Source organism: Triticum aestivum, chromosome 1B (assembly GCF_018294505.1).
Source record: "Triticum aestivum cultivar Chinese Spring chromosome 1B, IWGSC CS RefSeq v2.1, whole genome shotgun sequence".
Lineage (NCBI taxonomy): Eukaryota > Viridiplantae > Streptophyta > Magnoliopsida > Poales > Poaceae > Triticum > Triticum aestivum.
In genome coordinates, this window is record NC_057795.1 from 191,196,862 (window position 1) to 191,221,832 (window position 24,971).

Here is a 24,971-nt window from a genome sequence, read left to right on the forward strand (position 1 = left end):
AGCCCCACAGAGGGCGCTAACTGTTGTGGTTTTGTCACGGCAGATGTCCTCTGAAAGGATTTAGTCATGAGGCCATCACCGCTAGGTGATTGCTTGAACGGGGTTGATTGGAATCGAGAGACAAGGGTTTACCTAGGTTCGACCCCTCACAGTGGAGGTAAAAGCCTACTCCTTGATTGATATTGATGATGATGATCTCGATTACAAGGTTGCAACTTGGCTAACCTAGTACTCGAGTGCTTGTAACCTAGTCTTTTTGCCTCTGGGGCTCCCCTTTACAGGTCAAGGCCTGAGCTTACAACAGAACCCGGGTCGTATTACAATCCGTGACTTAGTATGTTCCCTATTTATCTTGCTTCCTGAGTAAGGAGACTCTATGCGGCGACTTATACTTCTGAGCTATGAGTCACGGTCTTCAAGTACTGAGCCCTAACCCAGACCATTTCGTAAGCCGCCCTACCGGCTTTGAGGTCTTTGAACGTCACGGGCCATGTTGAGTCTTGCTTATCTGTCACCTCTTGGATAACCCGGCCCAACTAGGCGGGTCATATCATGGGGTTATATCCCCAACAACGCTCGACGTGGATATAGACCCTTAACTTTTGCTATGTACAATATTAATGAAATTATTTTGTCCATTTTTATTTGATGCATCGTGTTGGATGACCAATTCTCTTAAGAGCGTCAGGTACGAGCACATGGCAACTCCAATCATTTTGGATGGAAAGTTTTGCGAGCGTGAAGATGACAACTTTAGATGCTAAGCATGACAACTTCTGTGCTTTAGTTTATTTTTGACAGAAACTTACAGTAATTGTCATAAAATAACCGGGTGACTAAAACAAGACCCGTGGCACTTGTAATTTGGGTTGATGTATAGCGTTGAAGATGCCCTAAACACCGACAGGGAAGGGGAAGGAGAAGGAGAAAGAGAAACTACCCCCGCAAGCGAGGATGCACCGAAACCCTCGCGTCCTCCTCCGCGCCGCCGCCTATCTCCTCCGCCCCACCGCCGCCGCTCGGCAACCCCTGACGAACGTCAGACCTCCCCTGCCGCTTTCTCCGCGGGGCCTCATCCTCCCTGCACAACGCCGCGCCTTCTCGACTGACTACGGCAAGGACGTCGACGAGGTGAACCGCAAGTTCGCCGAAGCGCGGGAGGAGATCGAGGCTGCCATGGACAGCAAAGAGACGGTGTACTTCAACGAGGAGGCCGCCTGTGCGCGCGACGCCGCCGGTGAGGCCCTTGGCGCCTTCGACGCGCTGCTCGCGCGGGTCCCTCCCGCAGACGCCGACGCGCTCCGCCGGTCCATGGGGCTCAAGATGGAGCAGCTCAAGGCCGAGCTCAAGCAGCTCGAGGAGTAGTGGTTGCTCCAGGCCGTTCTTTGATGAGCGCATCGAGGTCAGAGATTTTTTCTTTTGGGAGCAAATCTTGGCGATCTTTGTTTTAGTTAGTATATGTTCCTAAAATAGTTCCTCGATATTCTGATTGGGAAATAAAATTAAGGCTGCATTTTGTTCCTGTTGTGGGAGATTACATCTGGAGCTAATTGTCCATGCTGATGCAAATTGGTAGCATACAATTTGTACGGGCAAAATTGGTATTTATGTTCATTCTCGATTGATGAAGCCTCAGTATTAAGTTAGAAGAGCGAAGCCTATAATTTGTTCCTGTGCCAATTGTGATATTAATTGAGGTCAACAGTTTAAAAAGATGGTCACATTTGCATATGCCTTGCTTGATAATTTCTCCTTGAAAAAAATTGAACAAGGAGCCATGGAGATAGGTTAGTCATGTTAACTTCAGATCTGTAGGTGCGTGGTGAATGAATGAAGCATAATGCGACTGGCGCAATGCTGCTATGATAGATAAGAGGGCTTTAAGATGCAACTATCATTTACTATTTGTAGTAATGCTCGGGAAAACTGGCAGCTTTTGATGACATCTTTTCTGACGAAAGGCAGTTTACACTGCTTTCATTGCAAATAGATAGGATAGGAACAGAGTTTTACAGCCCAGGCACTAAACCTGAGTGAAATGCTCCCAAAGAAGGAGAAAAGAAAACAAAACAAAGGGGGAAACATGCAATCTTGCATTTAATCAGGCTCACGAGGATGGCCGGCAAGCAGTAGGACACACATCTGGCCAGCCTCAGTCCACATCTGAGCCTCCATCGGGAGTTTCCGGAACAAAGTGGTGACTGAGCATGAGTGATGCCTGAAGACACATTCATTCCTTTCTTTCCAGATTGACCACCACACGAGCGCCACGATCGATCTCCGGGACTTGGCTGCATCTTGAGTGAGACCCAAGGAGCTAGGGTCGCACCAAGCAGTCCGAGTACCATCAGGTTTTGCCGGAATGAGACTAGCCGGTTGCTGCAACTTGTCCAATACTAGATGCCATAGCTCTGAAGCAAAAGGACAGATCGTAAAAAGATGCAGCGAGGGTTCAACAGCAGTTAAGCACATCAAGCACCTGGGGTCATGGTCCCAGCCACGGCGGGCAAGGTTATCCGCAGTTCAGCACCGGCCTTGCCAAGCTAGCCAAGTGAACAATTGACATTTGGGTGGAGCATCAGAATTCCAGGCCATCTTGGCAAAAGGTGGCTTGATACAAGCTGAGAAGTGCAGAGCATAGGCCGAGCTAGCACTGTAGGTGCCATTAGCAGTCCAGAGCCATGTCAATGAGCCCGGCTGGCTGGGGGTAAGCTGAAACTGATGGAGATTGTTCCACATCCCCGAGAACTGGAGTAAGGAAGCTGCAGTCAGATCAGCCTTGAAGTGACGCAGCCATTTGTCCTGTGCCAAGGCATCTTTAATTGTGATCCTACGATACGTGCATTGACGAAACAGCTCTGTGTATTTTATGCTGAAACTTATTTTATTTAACCAAGGATCCGTTCAGAATTGGGTTGCCGCACCATCACCAATGTTGAATCTGATGGAAGCCACAAAAGGGACTTGACGGCAGCATTCACAGGGAAAGGCAGCCCTATCCACGGCCTCGAGCTGTCCATCCAAGACAGCCATAGCCAACGATAACGAAGTGCATCACTCTTTAGGAGAAGGTTCGGAATACCCAACCCGCCAGAAGTGCACACCAGAGACCTACCATGAGACAGAGCTGTTTCCAGTTCACCAGTCACCTAGCATTAGACGTCTCGCTCCTGTTAGCCCAAAGAAAACCCCTGCAATCCTTTTCAAACTTCCTCACCAGCCAAATTGGGGGGGGGGGGGGGGGGGGGGGGTCATGCCCAAGTAGGTGCATGGGAACTCCTTGAGCGAACAGTTCAGCTCCGCAGTCAAACTGTGAGACGTCAATGTTGTCACATCGGATAAGACAAATGGAGCTCTTTGGCATGGGAACTCCTTTAGCGAACAGTTCAGCTCCGCAGTCAAACTGTGAGACGTCAATGTTGTCACATCGAATAGGACAAATGGAGCTCTTTGCATAGTTGGTCCTGAGGCATAACCAAAGATATCAAGAATGATCTTCGTAGCATGAATGTCAGAGGCGTGCGGACCAATGAAACGGATCATATCATCGGCATAGAAAGAGGCCCTAATCCTGGGGATATTGGGACCAAGAGAGGTAAATGCCGCAGGTTCTTCGGCAGTCTTGAGCATGGCCGCAGGAGTATCCATTACCAGCACAAACAGGACAGGGGACAATGGATCTCCTTGGCGGAGCCCTGGCTGGTGAGTAATATTTTCAAACCCTTTGGCCGACAGTACTGCTAGGAGGAATTCCCACTGAGACTATTAAAAGCCTTTTCCACATCAAGCTTGAGCATCAAAGCAGGGTCTTCTTGATCTGACCTACACTTGTGAGCTTTTGCTCCATGGAAATGATTTGATCTACTACACTTTGATATGCCCACTGTGACAAAATTTCAGTGTTGCAAGTAATCTGGGCGTGTATGCTGCAACTTCGGGTCACTTGAATCTTATGCTATCCTTCGCCTTAATAACTTTTTTGATCTGGATGATGAATTTGAGGGCAGTCCATTCCTCAAAAGGTCCATTTTCAGATGACGGTAGCTGAGGACCTGCACTGAATGTTTTAGACAGCTTAGTTTTCTCACTTAAATCTATGCTAGTATTCTTGTTGCCGCTGTCACTCTCGCCTTGTCTTCCTTGTGGAAGCCAGCCTAGTATTCCTGCGCCATGATCCAGCCAGCGAGCTTCATGTCGTCACTGTGGAAGCCAGCCTTACATCAACTCTAGTAGCCACCATGTATGCAGTCGGCATATGAGCACGTCGTCATATTTGCATATGGAGTGCAACTCTAGGAGGTCGATTGCATATGGAGTGTGCAAAGTCAAGATATCTACAGCCTGACATATTGCATAGAGAGCGTGCTCCATATGCATATGCATATGCATATGCATTTGGAGGTTGGTCCGGCGACGTGCAAACTTATTTTTTTCCGAAACGGAGGCAAAAGCTTTGCCTCATCTCATTATTAATAAAGAAGAAGTAGAGTTGTCCGGTTAATTTGCAGAAAATTGGATGAAAACCGTCACTACAACCCACACAGGGCCACAACGGCCAACCTGGCCACCCACACGAAGACACATGCCGTCGAAAGAAGAAGCATTGTCGAGGTTGTCATCCAGCGTCATCGTCATCACTCCTCCTCGAGCCAGCGACTCCGACTTCACCTTCGATGACCACCAACGAAGCCCTCGCCGCAACAGACGTTGGCACCCATGTTGGCCCATGCCAAACAGTCGACCACCCGCGCGAAGACCAGACAACTCCAACTTGAGCCGTGAACCAAGTAGGAGAAAAGCGCTGAGCTTGCGTCGACCAGGCCCCGACAACCGAACACCAATCCTGTGCCATCGTTACCACAGTGGCTCTTCCTCCGCAGCTCCGACTCCACAAAGACACAGCGAGGCATGAGGACCCCCCGAACACGCCGGAAGACACCGACTACCAAAACTCAGCCGTAGACCAGATCCGCTCGCGGCCGCCATCGTCACCAAACAAGAGACCACGCCCCACATATCCAGGGCCGCCGCCCTAGCATCCCCGCAGCAAACAACAGTAGAACTCACGAACCAAACTGCGCGACGTGCAAACTATATCTCAGCATCCCCCCCTCCCCTTCTTGCCTCCAAAATCAAACTTTCTATCACACCATTCTGAAGGCAATCATGTATTATTACATAACCTTTTTTAGGGATAAAAACACTCATTACAAACTCAACGACATGCACCCGCAAAAAATAAAAAATAAAACTCAATATCATGCGATCATTACATAGAACATCCTGAAGCTGGGCTGAGACGTCTTTCAACATGATCTGATCTCTAACAGTTCTAGCATGTGCAGCTGGTCCGTGCGCCAGCCTATTGCAATCCCTGCTGATAGCCCTGACGCACTAGAGGAGCAATTTTCCGCCATTTCTTTGATGTCAACAAGTATCACCGACCGAGGTAAAACATCATGCTGCAACTCTGTAGCCAGGTTTGCCTAGTCGGTTTCTATAATGACTGGACCTTATTACCGTGAGCTCTGTCAAGCCAGTCAGGATCTGCATTGCCTCCGCTTCCTCCACGCTCCTGCACAGATACCTACATACTCCCTTCGTAAAGAAGTGAGTACATAATTCTTAACAAGATGCAAGAAAAATGCTCGATCCGTCTCAAAGTGACTCAACTTTGTATTAGTTTTAGTGTAAAGTTAGTACAAAGTTGAGTCACTTTAAAATAGAATGAAGGAAATAACATTTGACGATGACATGTACAAATCTCATGTTGTGGGTGTGTGCGTCGCCCCCTTTCACTTCAGCGGGTGAACCGTTCCCTCCTCTGCCGTCTGCACCTTCCTTTGCTCCGGCAGCACTAGAACGTATGATTGCCATTCCCTTTGCTCCGGTGGCCCTAAAACGTATGATTGCCATTCGTGTCTCCTCCTGAAATGCTCACGCCACTGGATCCATGGCGTTCCGACCTAGCACGATGAACCATTATCCTCGGCTATCCATTCATTTGTCGCCCGATGCTCCTCAATTTTGAGTCTATGCGTCCTCATTCTTTCTGACGCTTCAAATAGATGGGATATTTGCTCTCTACCAAGCTATTTTGCTCTCCTCGAAGCTTAGATGGAATAAACTCCCGATGCAACATGAGCCTCTTAATTCTGCAACTAGGCGGCCATAAGCAGAACGACTCAGAGTCATTGGATAAAGCAGCAAGTGCCATGGAAGAATTTAAGGGCATCTCCAACACGGATCCCCAAAACGAACATTGTATTTGTCCGCGGATGAGTCCGCGTGCAGTGATATGAGAACCGACCATCCAATCATGTCCGTATACCTTTTAAACCAGATACGAACAAATCATATGAATTTCATGCAAAATTGAATGATTTTCATTTAAACCGGACCACATTCATTACGTTTTCAACATATTTCATTAAACAAAAGCATCCAGACCCTAATATAGTTTAAATCTTCGCCGAACCCGTCCTCCAAGTCCTTGTTGTTCCCTTCTGTGTCCATTTCCGATGGCCGCGAATCCCGCGAAGTGAAGGTTCGGTCATCGACCAGGAAGAGTAGGATATGGGACATGGATTGACCCACATGGGACACGAGACGCCACCGTCTCCCATGCCCTACTCCTCGTCGAAGTTCGCGACCTAGCCGTCACCGGTGGATGTAAGACAATAGGCTTTGGGGGGAACCGGCACAACCCTTTAGGGGTGGCCTATCACATATATATATATATAATGAGGTGGTATACAACGTTACAATATACACATGTAAATACAGTCTAACACCCTCCCTCAATCTTAGCCACTTTCTAATGAATCTAGAAGGGTAAGATTGCGCCTGCAAGTCTCAAACTGTGGCAAAGGCAATGGCTTGGTGAAGATGTCAGCAAGTTGATCCTTGGAAGAAATAAACTTGATCTGTAGTTGCTTCTGAGAGACACGTTCACGCACAAAGTGATAGTCAACTTCAATGTGTTTCGTTCGGGCATGGAATACCGGATTTGCAGAAAGGTATGTAGCACCGATGTTATCACACCAAAGAACAGGAGGCTGTGATTGGGGTATACTTAACTCCTGAAGCAAGGACTGTACCCAGATGATCTCTGATGTGGCATTGGCCACAGCCTTATACTCAGCCTCAGTACTGCTACGCGAGACAGTAGCCTGTTTCCGAGCACTCCAGGCAATCAGGTTAGAGCCAAAGAAGACAGCATAACCCCCCGTGGATCGCCTGTCATCCGGATTGCCAGCCCAGTCTGCATCAGAATATGCTGAAAGACAACCAGAGTCAGACGGCCGAATATGCAAACCATGAGCCACCGTGAAACGAATATAGCGCAAAATCCGCTTAACAGCAGATCAATGAGTGTCATGGGGTGACTGCAGATACTGGCGGACTCGGTTAACATCATAGGAAATGTCTGGTCGCGTGATCGTCAAGTACTGGAGCCCACCAACAATACTCCTGTACTCTGTCGCATCAGAAGAAGAAAGAAGCACACCATCAACAGCATTGAGCTTATCAGTGGTAGACATGGGTGTAGTCGTCGGTTTGCACTTAAGCATCCCAGCTCGCTGCAACAAATCCAGAGAGTACTTCTTCTGCGTCATAACAAGGCCAGCATCACGAGAAGTAACCTCCACACCAAGAAAGTAATGAAGCTTCCCAAGGTCCTTGACCGCAAAATCAGCACCAAGTGAGCGAACAAGCGCAGTAGCAGCCGACTGAGAGGAGCTGACCAAAATGATATCATCTACATAGACCAACAAGTACATAGTAACCTCAGGCCTTTGAAGAAGAAACAATAAGGAGTCAGCAGTTGATGATGCAAAACCATGAGCACGAAGAGCCATTGCAAAACGAGCATGCCAAGCACGAGGAGCCTGCTTCAGACCATAAATTGCCTTGGACAGACGACAGAGATGATCAGGGCGATCCGGATCAGAGAAACCCGGAGGCTGGCGCATGTAAACCTCCTCCGCCAAGACACCATGAAGAAAAGCATTTTGAACATCAAGCTGACGAAGAAACCAACCTCGAGTAACAGCCAGAGAGAGAAGAAGTCTGATGGTAGTAGGCTTGACCACTGGACTGAAGGTGTCTTCATAGTCAAGTCCAAAACGCTGTCGAAAACCACGAGCAACCAGACGAGCCTTATAGCGCTCAATGGACCCATCAGAATGCCTCTTCACTTTGAAAACCCATTTGGAATCAATGACATTTACCCGTGATTGTGGAGGAACAAGAGTCCATGTCTGATTGCGAAGAAGCGCTTGATACTCCTGCTCCATGGCCTCTCTCTAATGAGGAATGCGCATAGCAGCTTGATACGTTCGTGGCTCAGAGGATGGATCTGCGAGAGCAGCAGACATGCACGCCGCTAACCAAGCAACTGTGCCATCGTGACGTTGCTTAGGCTGAAAAATGCCACTCCGACTGCGCGTATGTGGACGTAGAGCAGCAGCAGGAGCCGGCGGAGGCGAAGGTGACGGAGACGTGACGGTCGCTGGAGATGCAGGAATCACCTCAGGCGAGCTCGGGACAGACGACTCCGGGCTGCATGACGAAGACTGGCCCGACGACAGGGGCTCAGAGGCCATGGGCGAACCGAGAGTGGGCGAGGCCAGCTCCGGTGACACCGGCCCAGACGGCCTTGGCGAGGCGAGAGCAGGCGAGGCCGGCCCTGGTGAGAAGGGCCCAGACACCCTGGGCGAGGCAGGGGCGGGCGAGGCCAGGCCTGGTGATGACTGCCCCGACGCCCTGGGCGAGACGGGGATCGAGGAGGCCGGCCCAGTCGGCGGGGTTGCAGGGCGCGACGATGGCGAAGGCAGCCCAGAAGCCAGAGGCGACCGGGCCAGGGCGTCGATCGGCCGTGCATGAGCACGGAAACCGAGGCCATGCAGGGGCGCCATGTGCTCCTCATGCACAACAGAAGGTGCCGAGGATGAAGGCGATGGCGACGAAGAGGAAGATGGCACTTTCAGAATCTCCAAACGAGCCCCACGACCAGTGCCTGCACCATGGTTAGGCAACAATAGAGGAGAATATGCAACATCATCAAATTGGTCAGAAGCAACAGAGGATGAATGCATGACAGGTGGCTCGGTAGTGGACACAGGGAGTTTGGCAAAGGGAAAAACATGCTCATCAAACACAACATCCCGAGAGATGTAGACACGATTAGTGGGCACATGAAGACATTTGTATCCTTTATGAAGAGAGCTATAACCAAGAAAAACACACTTCTTGGAACGAAACTCGAGCTTACGCTTGTTATATGGATGGAGATGGGGCCAGCAAGCACACCCAAACACCTTGAAAAAGGTGTAGTCCGGTTGTTCATTAAGGAGAACTTCAATGGGAGTCTTCATATTCAAAACACGAGTGGGAGTACGATTGATGAGAAAACATGCAGTGGTGAAAGCATCACTCCAAAAACGAAACGGAACAGATGCATGGGCCAAAAGAGTCAGACCAGCTTCAACAATGTGACGATGCTTACGTTCTACTGAACCATTCTGCTGATGTGTATGTGGACATGCTAAACGGTGAGTGATCCCAAGCGACTGAAAGAAGGAGTTGAGGTTGCGATACTCGCCACCCCAGTCCGACTGAACATGAACAATTTTGTGCTTGAGAAGGCGTTCAACATGTTTTTGGAACTGAACAAAAATGTCAAACACATCAGATTTACATTTGATAAGATAAAACCAGGTAAAGCGGCTGTAAGCATCAACAAAACTGATATAGTAATTATGACCACTAACAGAAGTCTGAGCAGGACCCCATACATCTGAAAACACAAGTTCTAAAGGATGTTTCACCTCACGACTGGACTCCGAAAAGGAAAGTTGATGACTCTTCCCCTGCTGACAAGCATCACACACTGCTACATCTTTATTACTAGACACACTAGGAAGCTCATGACGACGCAAAACATGCCGGACAATAGGTGTGGCCGGGTGACCAAGACGAGCATGCCACTGTGACGGAGATACCCGAATTCCACTGAAGACGCGAGCGACGCCAGGATGCTCCAGACGATAGAGACCTTGGCAGAGCCGCCCACTAAGAAGAATGTCCCTCGTGCCCCGATCCTTAATAAAAAGATCAAAAGGATGAAATTCACAAAGCACATTATTATCACGAGTGAGTTTAGGAACTGAAAGAAGATTACGTGTCACAGATGGAACTCGAAGAACATTGCGAAGTTGAAGACTCCTATTGGCATGTCTAGTGAGAAGTGATGCTTGACCAATATGAGAGATGTGCATACCTGCTCCATTGGCGGTGTGGATCTTGTCGGAGCCATGGTAGGGTTCACGAGTGTGAAGCTTCCTCATCTCACTGGTCAGGTGCTCTGTCGCCCCAGAGTCCATGTACCAGTGGGGATCAATGGAGTAGGACTGAATGTGTCCCTGTGGCTTCTGTGGCGGCGGACGATCAGCCATGGCGACCTGACGAGCAAAGTTGCGTGTATCCTTCCCGTCATTGCCGAGACCAAGAAAACCCCGCTGGAAGCGCTTGTGACACTTCGAGGCCCAGTGCCCATCGCGACCACAAAGCTGGCACACACGTGGACCGCCAGCCCCTGATAGCGTCGCAGTAGGAGGAAGGGCCGAGGCGGGTGGTGGTGACTGCCCCGAAGGAGCCCTGGATGAAGCAGAGGAGCGACCACCCTTGGTGGCGGCGTTTGCCGAGAGGGCGCTGATGGGGTTATGTACCTAGGGTAGGGTCATGGACCTGTTCCAAGTAACTTACCCTAGGACATCCCTAGAAGAGGTCGCCTTCCAGTCGACCAACGAGGATTCACTCGACTGGCCTGAAGGACTCGACCACGAAGACTCACTCGACCACCAGGAGGTCAAGAGGCATTCTGCACCGCAACGGCCTGTAATTAAGTAGACTTTATGATAGTAAAGGCACTTTATGTGGGGCGTTACCAGTAACGCCCCAGACTTAACTCACCTTAAACCCTCTCCTACGTGGGCTGGCTGGGGTTCTGGCGCACTCTATATAAGCCACCCCCCTCCACAGGCAGAGGGGTTCGGCACCTTGTAATCCATACATTCATAATCCACTCGACCGCCTCCGGGCTCCGAGACGTAGGGCTGTTACTTCTTCCGAGAAGGGCCTGAACTCGTACATCCTTTGTGCTTACAACCTCTCCATAGCTAGGACCTTGCCTCTCCATACCTACCCCCCACTCTACTGTCAGGCTTAGAACCACGACAGTTGGCGCCCACCTTGGGGCAGGTGTTTTAGCGATTTTCTGGAGGAGTTGCGATTCTTCCGAGTATTTTCATCATGGTGTCCGCTGGAGTTTTGATCGAGGGTCAAGAGATCCGTCTCGGCGCTCTCACCTTCATCGCCGACGACTCCGCATGGCTCCAGGAGGCTCCACTCGACGTAGATGCGCTCCCCGTCCGCGGTGCGACGCATTTTCGCGCATGTGTCCGCGGCGTTTTGCTGCGGCAACCATCGGCCCAGTATCGGTCGGCTCTTCCATCTTCCACCCTCCCGGTCTCCCGCCAGCGCAAGCGCTCAGGCCGGTCGAGGCTTCAGCGATGGGTGAGTCACGCGGTGGCTCGCCAGTCGGCCACTACACAAGTTGCGGCAATCGAGCCCAACGAATCTCTCTACGGCTTGTTCGATCAGTCGACTGGCTCCGGAGAGACTGCATCCGAGTGCGGAAGCAGTGATCCAGCGGCGGAAATCTTGATGGTCGACGGGCCCCACAGTCCTCCTGGCTTCGCCCGTGGTGGTGGAGCAGGCGACGGCGGCGACCCTGCACGACGCTACGAAGAGTACCAGCCCGAGCCACTCGACTCTCTGCAAAGAGAAGAGCTTCGCCGCAGGAACGAGGATCCCCTGCGTGTTCCCATCGCAGGAGAAACCCCCGAGGCTCGTGCCTTGGAGGAGGCGCGTCTGGCCAATTTGGCCAAGCGCACTCGACTGGAGAACCTTCAGCGAGCACTCGACGAGCGCGCGCGGCAACGAGTTCCCGACACCAGTCGACGTCAACTCTTCCCGCCGACTCAGGTATATCGAACCCCAATTCAGAATTTAGCAGCTGCGACCCGTATAGCAGAGTCCATTCAGCCTTCGCAGTCAGAGGCTGGCAGAGGTTTGCTGCAGATCAGGGATCTGCTCCGGGCAGCAGGAGATCAGAATTCAGCCGTGTCTCAGTCGCGCAACAGAATTCACAGTCGATCTGTCACTGTGAATACGGTTCAGTCGGCTCACAGCCCCAGATCGCCTCCGCGGCGCGAAGGGCGTGAGCATCGGCGAGATCAATATGGCGACAGACTCGACCGAGATGATAGGCGTCGAGTGCCCTATTCCCCTCCGAGGGGTGGGTCTTACGCTCCTCGGCAGCCAGATGATAGGCGTCAGTACAGTACAGGGCGTAGGGTTCCAGCTGACCCCAGAGAGCCAGGCTTCGACGCGCGATCCATTATCGTGCAAGGATTGGTCGACCGGAACAGAGCCCATCGAGGCGTACTCGACAGAGATGTGCCCACGAGCAGTCGACTACATGTTTCTGGTCCTGAATGTTTCAGCAGAGCTATCAGAGCCGCAGTTATCCCCCCCAATTTCAGGTTGGCAACAGGAGTCAGCAAGTTCACTGGTGAGTCTAAGCCTGAAACTTGGCTTGAAGACTACCGAGTGGCAGTTCAGATCGGTGGTGGGAACGACGAGGTGGCCATGAAGCATTTGCCCCTCATGTTGGAAGGTTCTGCCAGGGCATGGTTGACTCAATTGCCTCATAGCAGTATTTACACTTGGGAAGATCTGTCCCGAGTGTTCGTCAGAACGTTCGAAGGGACTTGCAAGCGACCAGCGGGATTGACAGAGTTGCAAGTCTGCGTGCAGAAAACCAATGAGACTCTCAGAGAGTATATTCAGAGGTGGATCACTTTGCACCACACTGTGGAAAATGTCTCTGACCATCAGGCAGTATGCGCCTTCAAAGATGGTGTCAAGAACAGAGAACTGAGTTTGAAATTTGGTCGAACCGGTGACATGACCTTGAGTCGGATGATGGAGATTGCTACCAAGTACGCCAACGGCGAAGAAGAAGACCGACTCCGAAGCGGCAAGCACAAGCCGAGTCAGTCGGAAAAAGGAAATTCCAGTCGGAAACAGAAGCGGAAGGCTGAACCGGCAGCTCCTGGAGAGGCTCTGGCCGTGACTCAAGGAAAGTTTAAGGGGAAACCAAAAGGATCCTGGAACCCCAAGAAGGTGAAGGATAAAGAAGGGAACGACGTGATGGATATGCCGTGTCATATTCACACGAAGAAAGATGAAGAGGGGAATATCATTTACCCAAAGCACACCACTCGCCAATGTCGACTCCTGATCCAGCAGTTTCAGGGAAAACAGTCTAAGGACAAGGAGAAGGAGTCGGACAAAGCCGAAGACAAAGAGGACAGTGAGGGAGGATATCCGCATATCAACTCCACTCTGATGATCTTCGCAGATGTGGAAAGCAGAAGTCGACTGAAAGTGATTAACCGAGAGGTTAACATGGTTGCCCCAGCAAAGGCAAATTATCTGAAGTGGTCTCAAACACCCATCACATTCGACCAATCTGATCACCCGACTCATATTGCCACCCCTGGGAGGCAAGCTTTGGTGGTCGATCCAGTTGTCGAAGGCACTCGACTGACAAAGGTGCTGATGGACGGTGGAAGTGGGCTGAATCTGTTATATGCAGACACGTTGAAAGGTATGGGCATTCCGATGTCCCGACTGAGCACTAGTAACATGAGCTTCCATGGAGTTATACCAGGGAAGAAGGCCGAGTCACTCGGCCAAATAGCTTTGGACGTAGTGTTTGGCGATTCAAAGCATTTTCGCAAAGAAAAGTTGACGTTTGAGGTCGTGGATTTTCAAAGTGCATATCATGCCATTTTGGGGAGGCCAGCCTATGCACGGTTCATGGCTCGACCATGTTACGTGTACCTCAAATTGAAGATGCCCGGTCCCAAAGGTGTGATCACTGTCACCGGTGATAGGAAAAAGGCAGAGGAGTGCTTTCAGAAGGGCTCCAAAATTGCCGATTCCCAAGTGACAGCGGTCGAATTCGAAGAATACAAGCAAAACGCAGATCCGAGTGACTTGCTGCGGTCCAAGAAGCCCGCCACAGAATCTGCATTCCAGTCGTCCGGTGAGACGAAGCCTGTTCACATTCACCCGACCGACCCCGAAGCAGCTCCGACCCGCATCTCCACAACACTCGACCCAAAATAGGAAGAAGCGCTCATCCAGTTCCTCCGTGAGAACTGGGACATTTTTGCATGGAAGCCCGCCGACATGCCAGGTGTTCCCAGGGGACTGGCTGAGCACCGCCTAAGAGTCGACAAGTCTGCAAAGCCAGTCAAAGAACATCTTCGGCGGTCCGCCGTCCAGAAGAGAAAGGCCATTGGTGAAGAAGTGGCTCGACTGTTGGCGGCAGGATTTATCCGAGAGATATTCCACTCCGAGTGGCTCGCTAATGTCGTCATGGTTCCTAAGAAGGACAAGTCGCTCCGAATGTGCATTGATTTCAAGCACATCAACCGGGCCTGCCCGAAAGATCACTTTCCTCTCCCTCGCATAGATCAAATTGTTGACTCGACCGCGGGATGCGAGAGGTTGTCTTTTTTAGATGCTTACTCCGGGTACCACCAGATCCGTCTGTATGGGCCCGATGAAGTAAAAACAGCTTTCATCACTCCATTCGGGTGCTTCTGCTATATCACCATGCCATTCGGCCTCAAGAATGCCGGAGCCACATTTATGCGAATGATCCAGAAGTGTCTACTCACTCAAATCAGTCGGAATGTGGAAGCTTATATGGATGATATTGTTGTCAAGTCACGAAAAGGTTCCGACCTGCTCGCTGACCTCGCCGAAACATTTGCCAACCTCAGAAGGTATGATATCAAGCTCAATCCATCAAAGTGCACATTTGGAGTTCCTGGTGGCAAGTTACTCGGTTTTCTCGTTTCCGAACGGGGAATCGACGCCAACCCAGAAAAGATTGGCACTATTCTCCGAATGAAACGCCCTGTGCGAGTGCACGATGTCCAGAAGCTTACTGGATGCTTGGCCGCATTAAGTCGATTCATCTCACGACTCGGTGAAAAGGCATTGCCTCTTTACCGACTGATGAAGAAGGCTGACAAGTTCGAGTGGACTCCAGAAGCTGATGCAGCGTTTGCCGAGCTAAAAGCTCTGCTCTCCACCCAGCCGGTGCTTGCTGCTCCAATCAGCAAAGAGCCTCTGTTGCTCTACATCGCAGCCACAGGACAAGTCGTCAGTACTGTGCTAACGGTCGAGCGGGAAGAAGAAGGAAAAGCTCTCAAAGTTCAGCGCCCAGTGTATTATTTGTCTGAAGTCTTGACTCCATCCAAGCAGAGATATCCTCATTATCAGAAGCTTGTGTATGGAATATACATGACCACAAAGAAGGTTACTCATTATTTCTCTGACCATTCAATCACAGTCGTCAGCGACGCTCCACTATCAGAGATTTTGCACAACAGAGATGCAACTGGTCGAGTGGCCAAATGGGCGATTGAACTTCTTCCCCTTGATATCAAGTTTGAGGCAAAGAAAGCCATTAAGTCCCAGGCAATAGCAGATTTCCTCGCCGAGTGGATCGAACAGCAGCAGCCGACTGAAGTTCACTCGGAGCATTGGACCATGTTTTTCGATGGTTCTAAGATGTTGAATGGTTCCGGTGCTGGGGTTGTCCTGGTTTCCCCCAGAGGAGATAAGCTCAGATATGTGCTCCAGATTCACTTTGATTCCTCCAACAATGAGGCAGAATATGAGGCCCTCCTATATGGGTTGCGCATGGCCATTTCACTCGGCGTCCGTCGCCTAATGGTCTATGGCGACTCGGATTTAGTGGTCAATCAGGTGATGAAAGAATGGGACGTGAGAAGCCCAGCCATGACTGGATACTGCAGTGCAGTGAGGAAGCTGGAGAAAAAGTTCGAGGGGTTGGAGCTCCATCATATACCCCGACTGAAAAATCAAGCAGCTGATGATCTAGCAAGATAGGTTCCAAGAGAGAAGCCATTCCGAGTGGTGTGTTCTTGGAGCATATACATACTCCGTCAGTCAAAGAAGATCCTTTCACCGAAGAAACTCCGCAGCCCAAGAGTGCCACAGATCCGACTGAAGTTGAAGTCCCAGCGGTGGTCGACTTGATCATGGAGGTTTTGGTAGTCATTCCCGACTGGACGATTCCGTATGTCGCATATATCTTGAGGAAAGAGCTTCCGGAGGATGAGGAGGAGGCTCGACAGATCGTCCGTCGATCTAAGGCCTTTACCGTCATCAAAGGACAATTATACAGAGAGAGCACGACTGGAGTCGGTCAGAAGTGCATAACACCAGAAGAAGGTCGACTCATCCTATGATATTCACTCGGGGACCTGTGGTCATCATGCGTCCTCCCGGACCATCGTGGCCAAAGCATACCGAGCCGGATTTTACTGGCCCAAGGCGAATGAGATGGCAAAGGAGATAGTGGATAAGTGCGAGGGATGTCAGTTCTACTCGAATATGTCGCACAAACCTGCGTCAGCTTTGAAGACCATCCCACTCGTCTGGCCTTTTGCAGTCTGGGGGCTGGACATGGTCGGCCCTTTGAGAACAGGACGAAGTGGCTTCACGCATGTACTGGTGGCAGTCGACAAGTTCACCAAGTGGATCGAGGCTAAACCAATCAAGAGCCTCGACACCGGTACTGCTGTTAGCTTCATCAGGGAACTAATATTCAGATATGGAGTCCCGCACAGCATCATTACGGATAATGGGTCGAACTTTGACTCAGAGGAATTCAGAACCTTGTGCAACTCCCAGGGCACACGGGTCGACTACGCATCAGTCGCCCATCCGCAGTCGAATGGACAAGCAGAGCGAGCTAATGGACTGATTCTCAAGGGACTGAAGCCGCGACTGATGCGTGATCTCAAACACGCGGCTGGAGCTTGGGTCGACGAACTTCCATCTGTACTCTGGGGACTGCGGACCACGCCCAATCGGTCGACCGGAAGAACTCCATTCTTCTTGGTCTATGGAGCCGAAGCAGTCTTGCCGAGTGATCTTCTCCACAATGCTCCTCGAGTCGAAATCTACAACGAAGCAGAAGCTGAACAAGCGCGGCAGGACGCAGTCGACCTTTTAGAGGAAGAAAGGGAGATGGCTCTGATCCGGTCGACCATCTACCAACAAGATCTGCGCCGTTTCCACGCCCGAAATGTGAGAGGTCGAGCCTTCCAGGAAGGGGATTTGGTTCTCCGAGTGGATCAGCACAAACCACACAAGCTTGCTCCTTCTTGGGAAGGCCCCTTCATCGTCACCAAGGTTCTCCACAACGGGGCGTACCGTCTTTACAACGTCGAGCATAATATCGACGAGCCCCGAGCTTGGAACGCGGAGCTACTCCGCCCATTTTACACTTAAGTTTTATCACTCGGATGAGTTGCAATAAAGTACTTCTGTAGTTCATGGGTTTAGAAATAATTGTGTCATCACTTTTTATTTTTGCCCACATAAAAACTCCCCCTCAGTGGGTGGCTTAGCCGCGAATCCGTTTCGCCTAAGTTTGTAAAAATCCTATCGAGTGGTGAGCCAGACTCTCACTCGGAGGCTTAGCTGCGAATCCGTTTCGCCTAAGTTTATCAAAATCCTACCGAGTGGTAAGCCAGCCTTCCACTCGGGGGCTTAGTTGCAGTCCAAGGACTCGCCTAAGTTTATCAAAATCCTACCGAGTGGTAAGCCAGCCTTTCACTCGGGGGCTTAGCTGCAGTCCAAGGACTCGCCTAAGTTTATCAAAATCCTACCGAGTGAAGAGCGATCCTCTCACTCGGGGGCTTAGCTGCAGTCCAAGCACTCGCCTAAGTTATAAAAATCCTACCGAGTGAAGAGCAACCCTCTCACTCGGGGGCTTAGCTGCAGTCCAAGCACTCGCCTAAGTTGTGAAAATCCTACCGAGTGAAGAGCGATCCTCTCGCTCGGGGGCTTAGCTGCAGCCTCGTGCTCGCCTAAGTTATAAAAATCCTACCGAGTGAAGAGCAACCCTCTCACTCGGGGGCTTAGCTGCAGTCCAAGCACTCGCCTAAGTTGTGAAAATCCTACCGAGTGGTAAGTCAACCTTCCACTCGGGGGCTTAGCTGCAGCCTCGTGCTCGCCTAAGTTGTAAAAATCCTACCGAGTGAAGAGCAACCCTCTCACTCGGGGGCTTAGCTGCAGTCCAAGCACTCGCCTAAGTTGTGAAAATCCTACCGAGTGAAGAGCGATCCTCTCACTCGGGGGCTTAGCTGCAGCCTCGTGCTCGCCTAAGTTATCAAAATCCTACCGAGTGGTAAGCCAGCCTTCCACTCGGAGGCTTAGCTGCAGCCTCGTGCTCGCCTAAGTTACAAAAATCCTACCGAGTGGTAAGCCAGCCTTCCACTCGGAGGCTTAGCTGCAGCCTCGTGCTCGCCTAAGTTACAAAAATCCTACCGAGTGAAGAGCGACCCTCTCACTCGGAGGCTTAGCTGCAGTCCAAGCGCTCGCCTAAAGCACAGGCACCTTGCTTTGAACCTGCAAAAGACATTTTGAGCCGAAGGCAATCATATTCAAGCGCCAAATTCAAGTTTGAATCGATATCTAAAGGAACCGAAAGTGCTCAGGCGTCGAGCCTGTTAAAGTTTGTCGGTTACAATTCCACTCGGCATACCGAGGCAAATTTAAAGAGTCGAGCCAGAAGAAGTTTTTTACCCCTCCTGTGGAGGGCTAGAAGGTGCAACAAATTCATCAAGGTCAATTCCGTCGGCGATCCGAGTGGCAGCTGCAAGGAAAGTCTCCATAAAGGACCTGAAGTCGTGCTTCTTGGTATTGGCCACCCGAAAGGCCGCCAGCTTCTCCTCTCGTGCATCTTTGCAGTGGACTCGGGCCAGACACAGAGCGACATCTGCACCACACCGAGCCGAGGACTTCTTCCACTCTTGCACTCGACCAGGGATCGTGTTCAAGCGGGCCATCAGCGACTCAAGGTCATTCTGAAGTGTCTCCTCAGGCCAGAGCGTCGAGTCGATGCGAGAAGTGGCGGCCTTCAGCCTTGCGAGATAGTCCACGACAGCTGCAACACGAGACTCCAGTCGGAAAACATCCATGGCAACTTCGTCATTCACCGGAGAATTGACGGGGTCAAGGTTTGGCTCCAGTCGGCTGGTTTCTTCTTCAAAGTTTTGACAAAATTCTGCAAGGGTGATCACTAAGTCAAGGAGATAGTCGAATGGAAAAGGCCACAGTTGAAAATATTTGCCAAACATGGAGGTTTACCTTCAAGCATAAGAAACAGCTTCTTGGCAAGGCCACTCAGGAAGGCCTCCAGTTCAGTTTTCTTCTCAGTCAATTTGCTGACTTGGTCAGTCAAGGCAGCTTTGTCAGTTCTCAGTCGACTGACTTCCTTATTGGCAATCCCAAGAGCAGTTTTCAAATTGGTATTGTCTTGTTCGAGCTTGGTGACTGAAGCTAACTTCTCGTCAGCAAGCTTGATCTTCTCAGCTAGCTCAAGGTCTTTCTTCTGCTGGGCCTCCCTTACCTTACCTGCAAGACACAGCAAGATCAGATGTTGAAACAAGCAAGAGGAAAAGCAGTCGTCAGGGTCTCACCAAACATACCTTCGGTCTCCTCCTTTGCCTTTGTCAGCTTCTCCTGAACCAGCTTCAAGCTCAGTTCGACTTGAGTATGTTTTTGTTCCAGCTCTGAGTAGCGAGCCACAAGATCACAGGAGTTCTGCGAAGAACCAATCGACTAAACGTCAAATATAACTCACTTCCGAGTGAAAAAGGGAAAAACACACGTTTCTAAGACTACAGCCGAATACAAGCATTCGACCGTAGTCTCGGGGACTACACCCAGTGGGTGCACTCAGCGTGCCCCCACTAATCCTGTTGAAGACAAAGTCGACCAGTCGACCTCAAAAAAAAAAAAACAGTGTGCGAGACGCATTCTCTAAGACTGTGATCAACTGCAAGCAGTCGACCACAGTCTCGGGGACTACACCCAGTGGGTGCACTCAGCGTGCCCCCACCGGTCTGCGAAATCCAGTCGACCAGTCGACTGACAGAAAGACTTACATTATAAAGCCTAAGGCCGACTGCCAGCAGTCGACCTTAGCCTTGGGGACTACACCCAGTGGGTGCACTCAGCGTGCCCCCACCGGTCTGCGAAATCCAGTCGACCGGTCGACTGACAGAAAGATTGACATCATAAAGCCTAAGGCCGACTGCCAGCAGTCGACCTTAGCCTTGGGGACTACACCCAGCGGGTGCACTCAGCGTGCCCCCGCTAACACGGAGTTTATTCGACACACCCAGTGGGTGACTAACATAAATCCTGGAAAAGAAAAGTTTTTGGTAGCATATCCAACAGAACAAACAGCAGTCGACTGACCTGGACATTGCTTTGGAGGGCAGAGCTGGCGTCATAAGCTGCCTGGCTCGCATCCCGGATGGTCTTCAGCTGCTCCATCATGAGTCCCGCCTGGCGTATTGCCTCCTTCGCCGCACCAGCTTGGTCCTCTGGGACGTGGTGAGTCGTGAAGAGGGAGGGCTGCTGAGCACTCGTCAGTGGACTCGCAAAGGACACCGTGTGTCGAGTGGTGTTCCCTTCCTCCACAGTCAGAGTCTCAGGCGCCGTCGCATCCCGAGGCACCTTACTAGCGGGCGTTTTCCGACTCTTCCTGCGTGCCAGCAGTTCTTCATCCTCGTCGTCGTCAGGAAGATCGATAACAGTATGGGGCGGAACTGCGAAGAAGAATCAAGATCAGAGGTCGCGAGTCAGTCGACTAAAAACAGTGTTAAGAATACAGTACCTGGGTTCGAAGTTGCCGCATCCTCCATCTCGTGGTCATCGGCCCGGGCCGAAGTCTCAGAGGTAGCAGCACTGCAACTCCAAAGGATCAGTCGACCAACCTCATCGTCGACCAAAGATAAAGTTCGCACAAGAATAAGAAAATATGAGCAACACAATTACCCTGATATGGTGGGGATGGACACCTTCATCTTCGGCAGGAGCTTGGTCGGCTTCGATAAGGCCGCCCTGGGCTGCTTCGGCGCCGGAGAGGTGGTCCGAGGGCGCTTGGTCGACTGAGTGGCGGTCGCAACCCCCTTACCACGTTCAGTCGTAGGGTCGTGGACAAGCTTCGACCGCCTTTCTGAGCGCGATGGAACGACCTCCTCCTCCTCTTCTTCCTCGTCCTCGATGTCATCTTCATCACCTTCATCATCATCATCGTCGTCATCATCCCCCGCAGCATCCGAGTCCCATTCCTCCTCTTCCTGGCTCTCGCCCCCGCTCGCCTCGCCCCCGCTCGCCTCGCCTTCCTCAGTCGAAGCTTGTGCCCCATTGGGCATCGAGTACAGCTCGGTGAAGGCCTAGCAGATGCCCAAACAAGGATCAGTCGACCAGTCGACAGGGTTAGCAGAAATGAATACGACAAGGACACAATGGAAAGCAGAGCAAGTGTACCTTGTTTGGGTCGCTGTTGTGGTCGAGTGGAGGAATCCTTCTGGCTCCGCGCGGGTTGTCCCTGTTTTCGGTGACGGCTACCATCCATCTTTCCAGAGTGGCGTCGTCGACTTCTTCTGGATGGACTCTAGTCTCGTCTTCGGGCCCACAGTACAACCACATGCAGTGGCTCCGGAACTGGAGAGGCTGGATGCGACGCTTGAGGAAAACCTCCAAGAGGTCCATGCCTGTCACACCCTCCCGAACCAGCTGCACCACGCGCTCCATCAACATCTTCACGTCGGCTTTCTCCTCCGGAATCAGCTTCAGAGGGGAGGGCTTGTTCACTCGGTCCATGGTGAACGGAGGGAGTCCACTCGACTGCCTTGGCGTCGACTGGACCTGGCAGTAGAACCAAGTCGACTGCCAGCCTCTGACGGACTCGGGAAAGGACATGGGCGGGAAGGTGCTATTATTCCTCACCTGAATCCCCAGGCCCCCACACATTTGGACGACTCGGGTCTTCTCATCACCTGGGCTCGCCTTCTTCACGGTCTGAGAGCGACACGTGAAGATACGTTTGAACAAACCCCAGTGCGGTCGACAGCCCAAGAAACCCTCACACATGGACACGAATGCAGCAAGATAGGCGATGGAGTTTGGGGTAAAGTGGTGGAGCTGCGCCCCAAAGAAATTCAAGAAGCCACGGAAGAAAATGCTTGGCGGCAAGGAAAACCCACGATCAACATGAGTGGCCAGAAGCACACACTCACCCTCTTCTGGCTGTGGCTGCCACTCCTTCCCCGGCAACCTCGCAGCTCCGTGAGGGATCAAGCCCTCGTTGGCCATGTCGAGGAGGTCCTTCTCCGTGATGGTCGACTGGATCCAGTCTCCTTGGACCCAGCCTTTCGGCAGGCGGGACCTGGACGAGGACCCTCTGCGGCTGGTGGATCTCCCCTTCGCCTTCTCCGATGCCGACGCCTTCTTGGCACGCTCCAGCGCCGCCGTCTTCTCCTTGGCCATGGTCGCCGGCGAGATGCACGAAGGGAAGTGGTGCGGGGGCGAGAGCGAGCGCGCTGAGCAGGGAGGAAGGAAGCAGAGGGAGAGAGGGAGAATGCTGAGGCGCAGCACAGAAATCCTCGCCGGGCACATTTATAAGGTCCCTTCCGAGTGGCTGACATGTGGGCCCGGTCGATCTAATCATATCTGGGAGCAGTTATGAGGACTGGATACGTGGCGAAAAAGGCGGCGCGGAGATCGAGGCGTCTATGCCCCGTCCCATCCGAACGCCGCGGTCTGCCCCGCTTCGCGCGCGCCCCCAAATTTCGCACCCCGCGGAATCCGCGAGCAACAAATCAGTCTGTCAGACGCGGTGTTTCTGGCGATCCGTCGCTCGGAGATCGTCGAAGCTCGAAAGATCACTCGACGAAAAAATAGAATGGATCGAGTCGACCGAAGACAAATTGCTCCCTGTCCACGAAGAGATTCTTTGATCCAGAACAGCGCACAACTACAGCGCAAAGGTTAATCGGAAACGACATCAACTCCTTCTTCACTCGAAGCCTCAATCCATTCGGGGGCTAATGATGGGGTTATGTACCTAGGGTAGGGTCATGGACCTGTTCCAAGTAACTTACCCTAGGACATCCCTAGAAGAGGTCGCCTTCCAGTCGACCAACGAGGATTCACTCGACTGGCCTGAAGGACTCGACCACGAAGACTCACTCGACCACCAGGAGGTCAAGAGGCATTCTGCACCGCAACGGCCTGTAATTAAGTAGACTTTATGATAGTAAAGGCACTTTATGTGGGGCGTTACCAGTAACGCCCCAGACTTAACTCACCTTAAACCCTCTCCTACGTGGGCTGGCTGGGGTCCTGGCGCACTCTATATAAGCCACCCCCCTCCACAGGCAGAGGGGTTCGGCACCTTGTAATCCATACATTCATAATCCACTCGACCGCCTCCGGGCTCCGAGACGTAGGGCTGTTACTTCTTCCGAGAAGGGCCTGAACTCGTACATCCTTTGTGCTTACAACCTCTCCATAGCTAGGACCTTGCCTCTCCATACCTACCCCCACTCTACTGTCAGGCTTAGAACCACGACAGGCGCCGTTGCCCCTGGATCGGCGCGTCTCGACTCGTTGCTCAGTAAGCAGGAGGCGTGAAAAGACCTCGTGTGCTGGCATGGGCGTGGAGTTGCCCCTCTCATTGATGATCTCGACTAGGGCGTCATACTCCTCATCAAGACCATTGACAATAAACGAGTTGAACTCGGAGTCGGTGAGGGGCTGTCCAATGGAGGCCAGCGTGTCGGCGAGACTCTTGACTTTGTTGTAGAACTCAGTGGCGGTGGAGTCAAGCTTCTGACACTCCCCAAGTTGGCGGCGGAGCCCAGATACACGAGCCTGCGACTGTGCCGCAAACGAGCGCTCAAGAATAGTCCATGCCTCGTGGGACGTCTTGGCGAAGACAACAAGCCCAGCAACGGCCGGAGAGAGCGACCCCTGGATGGAGGAGAGGTTCGCCTGATCCTGCCCTGTCCAGACACGGTGAGCCGGATTATAGACCGGACCGTGCACGCTGTCAACCAGCGCAGGAGGGCAAGGGAGAGAGCCGTCGACATAGCCAAGCAGATAGTGACTCCCAAGAAGCGGAAGAACCTGCGCGCGCCAGAAGATGTAATTGTCCGACGACAACTTGATGGTGATGAGATGGCCGAAGTGAAACGGCGGCGGCGGCTGCGATCCCATCGAGGAGACTGGCTGAGGTGAGACCACCGTGGAGACAGTCAGAGGGGCAGCCGGCGCGGTGACAGAGGGCGCGATGGCCGCGGTTGACGCCGCGAAGCCTGCCAGCGCGACGTCCTCCGCCACCAGCGGCGCAGTGGCCGAGGGCGCGACAGCCGCGGTTGACGGGGCGGCGGCGGTGTGGGCCACAAGCGCCTGCCCGGGCGAAGTAGCAGCCGGCGGGAGCGCGAAGAGGGAGCCGACGCTCCGTGTCCCGATCGGCGCCTGAAGGGAGGCGGCATCCAGCGGCCTCGAGAGAAGTGCCGCGAGGGAGGCCGGCAGAAAACCGGTGGCGGTGGAGCCGGACGCAGCGGCGGACGTCATAGCAGTCGGGCGACGGCGACGGCGGGCGCGGCGGCGGCGGCGGTGGCGGCGGCGGTTTAGGGTTTTTAGGCGGAAGCGGACGTAACCTAGCGTGATACCATGTAAGACAATAGGCTTTGGGGGGAACCGGCACAACCCTCTAGGGGTGACCTATCACATATATATATATATAATGAGGTGGTATGCAACGTTACAATATACACATGTAAATACAGTCTAACAGTGGAGGAGGTGAGGTCGACGATGGACGTGGATGGACCGGCCTCATTGTTGTAGCGATGACAATGGCATGTAGTTGCTGGCGCGAACGACACGCATTTGCATGCATTCTCGTCATGGACCGCCAC

General features: G+C 52.2%; 1 protein-coding gene across 1 annotated transcript; it reads left to right on the forward strand.

The window, feature by feature from the left end:
• The first annotated feature begins 878 nt into the window (after positions 1-878).
• Positions 879-1,619, forward strand: LOC123115098 (embryogenesis-like protein). Its single transcript, XM_044536366.1, has one exon. The coding sequence runs from the start codon at positions 955-957 to the stop codon at positions 1,363-1,365; it is 411 nt and encodes a 136-aa protein (XP_044392301.1). The 5' UTR covers positions 879-954; the 3' UTR covers positions 1,366-1,619.
• Positions 1,620-24,971: the final 23,352 nt, after the last annotated feature.

What these genes read in the sequence shown, in the direction of transcription:
- LOC123115098 (XM_044536366.1), top strand. Translation starts at nt 955, where the DNA reads ATGCACCGAAACCCTCGCGTCCTCCTCCGCGCCGCCGCCTATCTCCTC.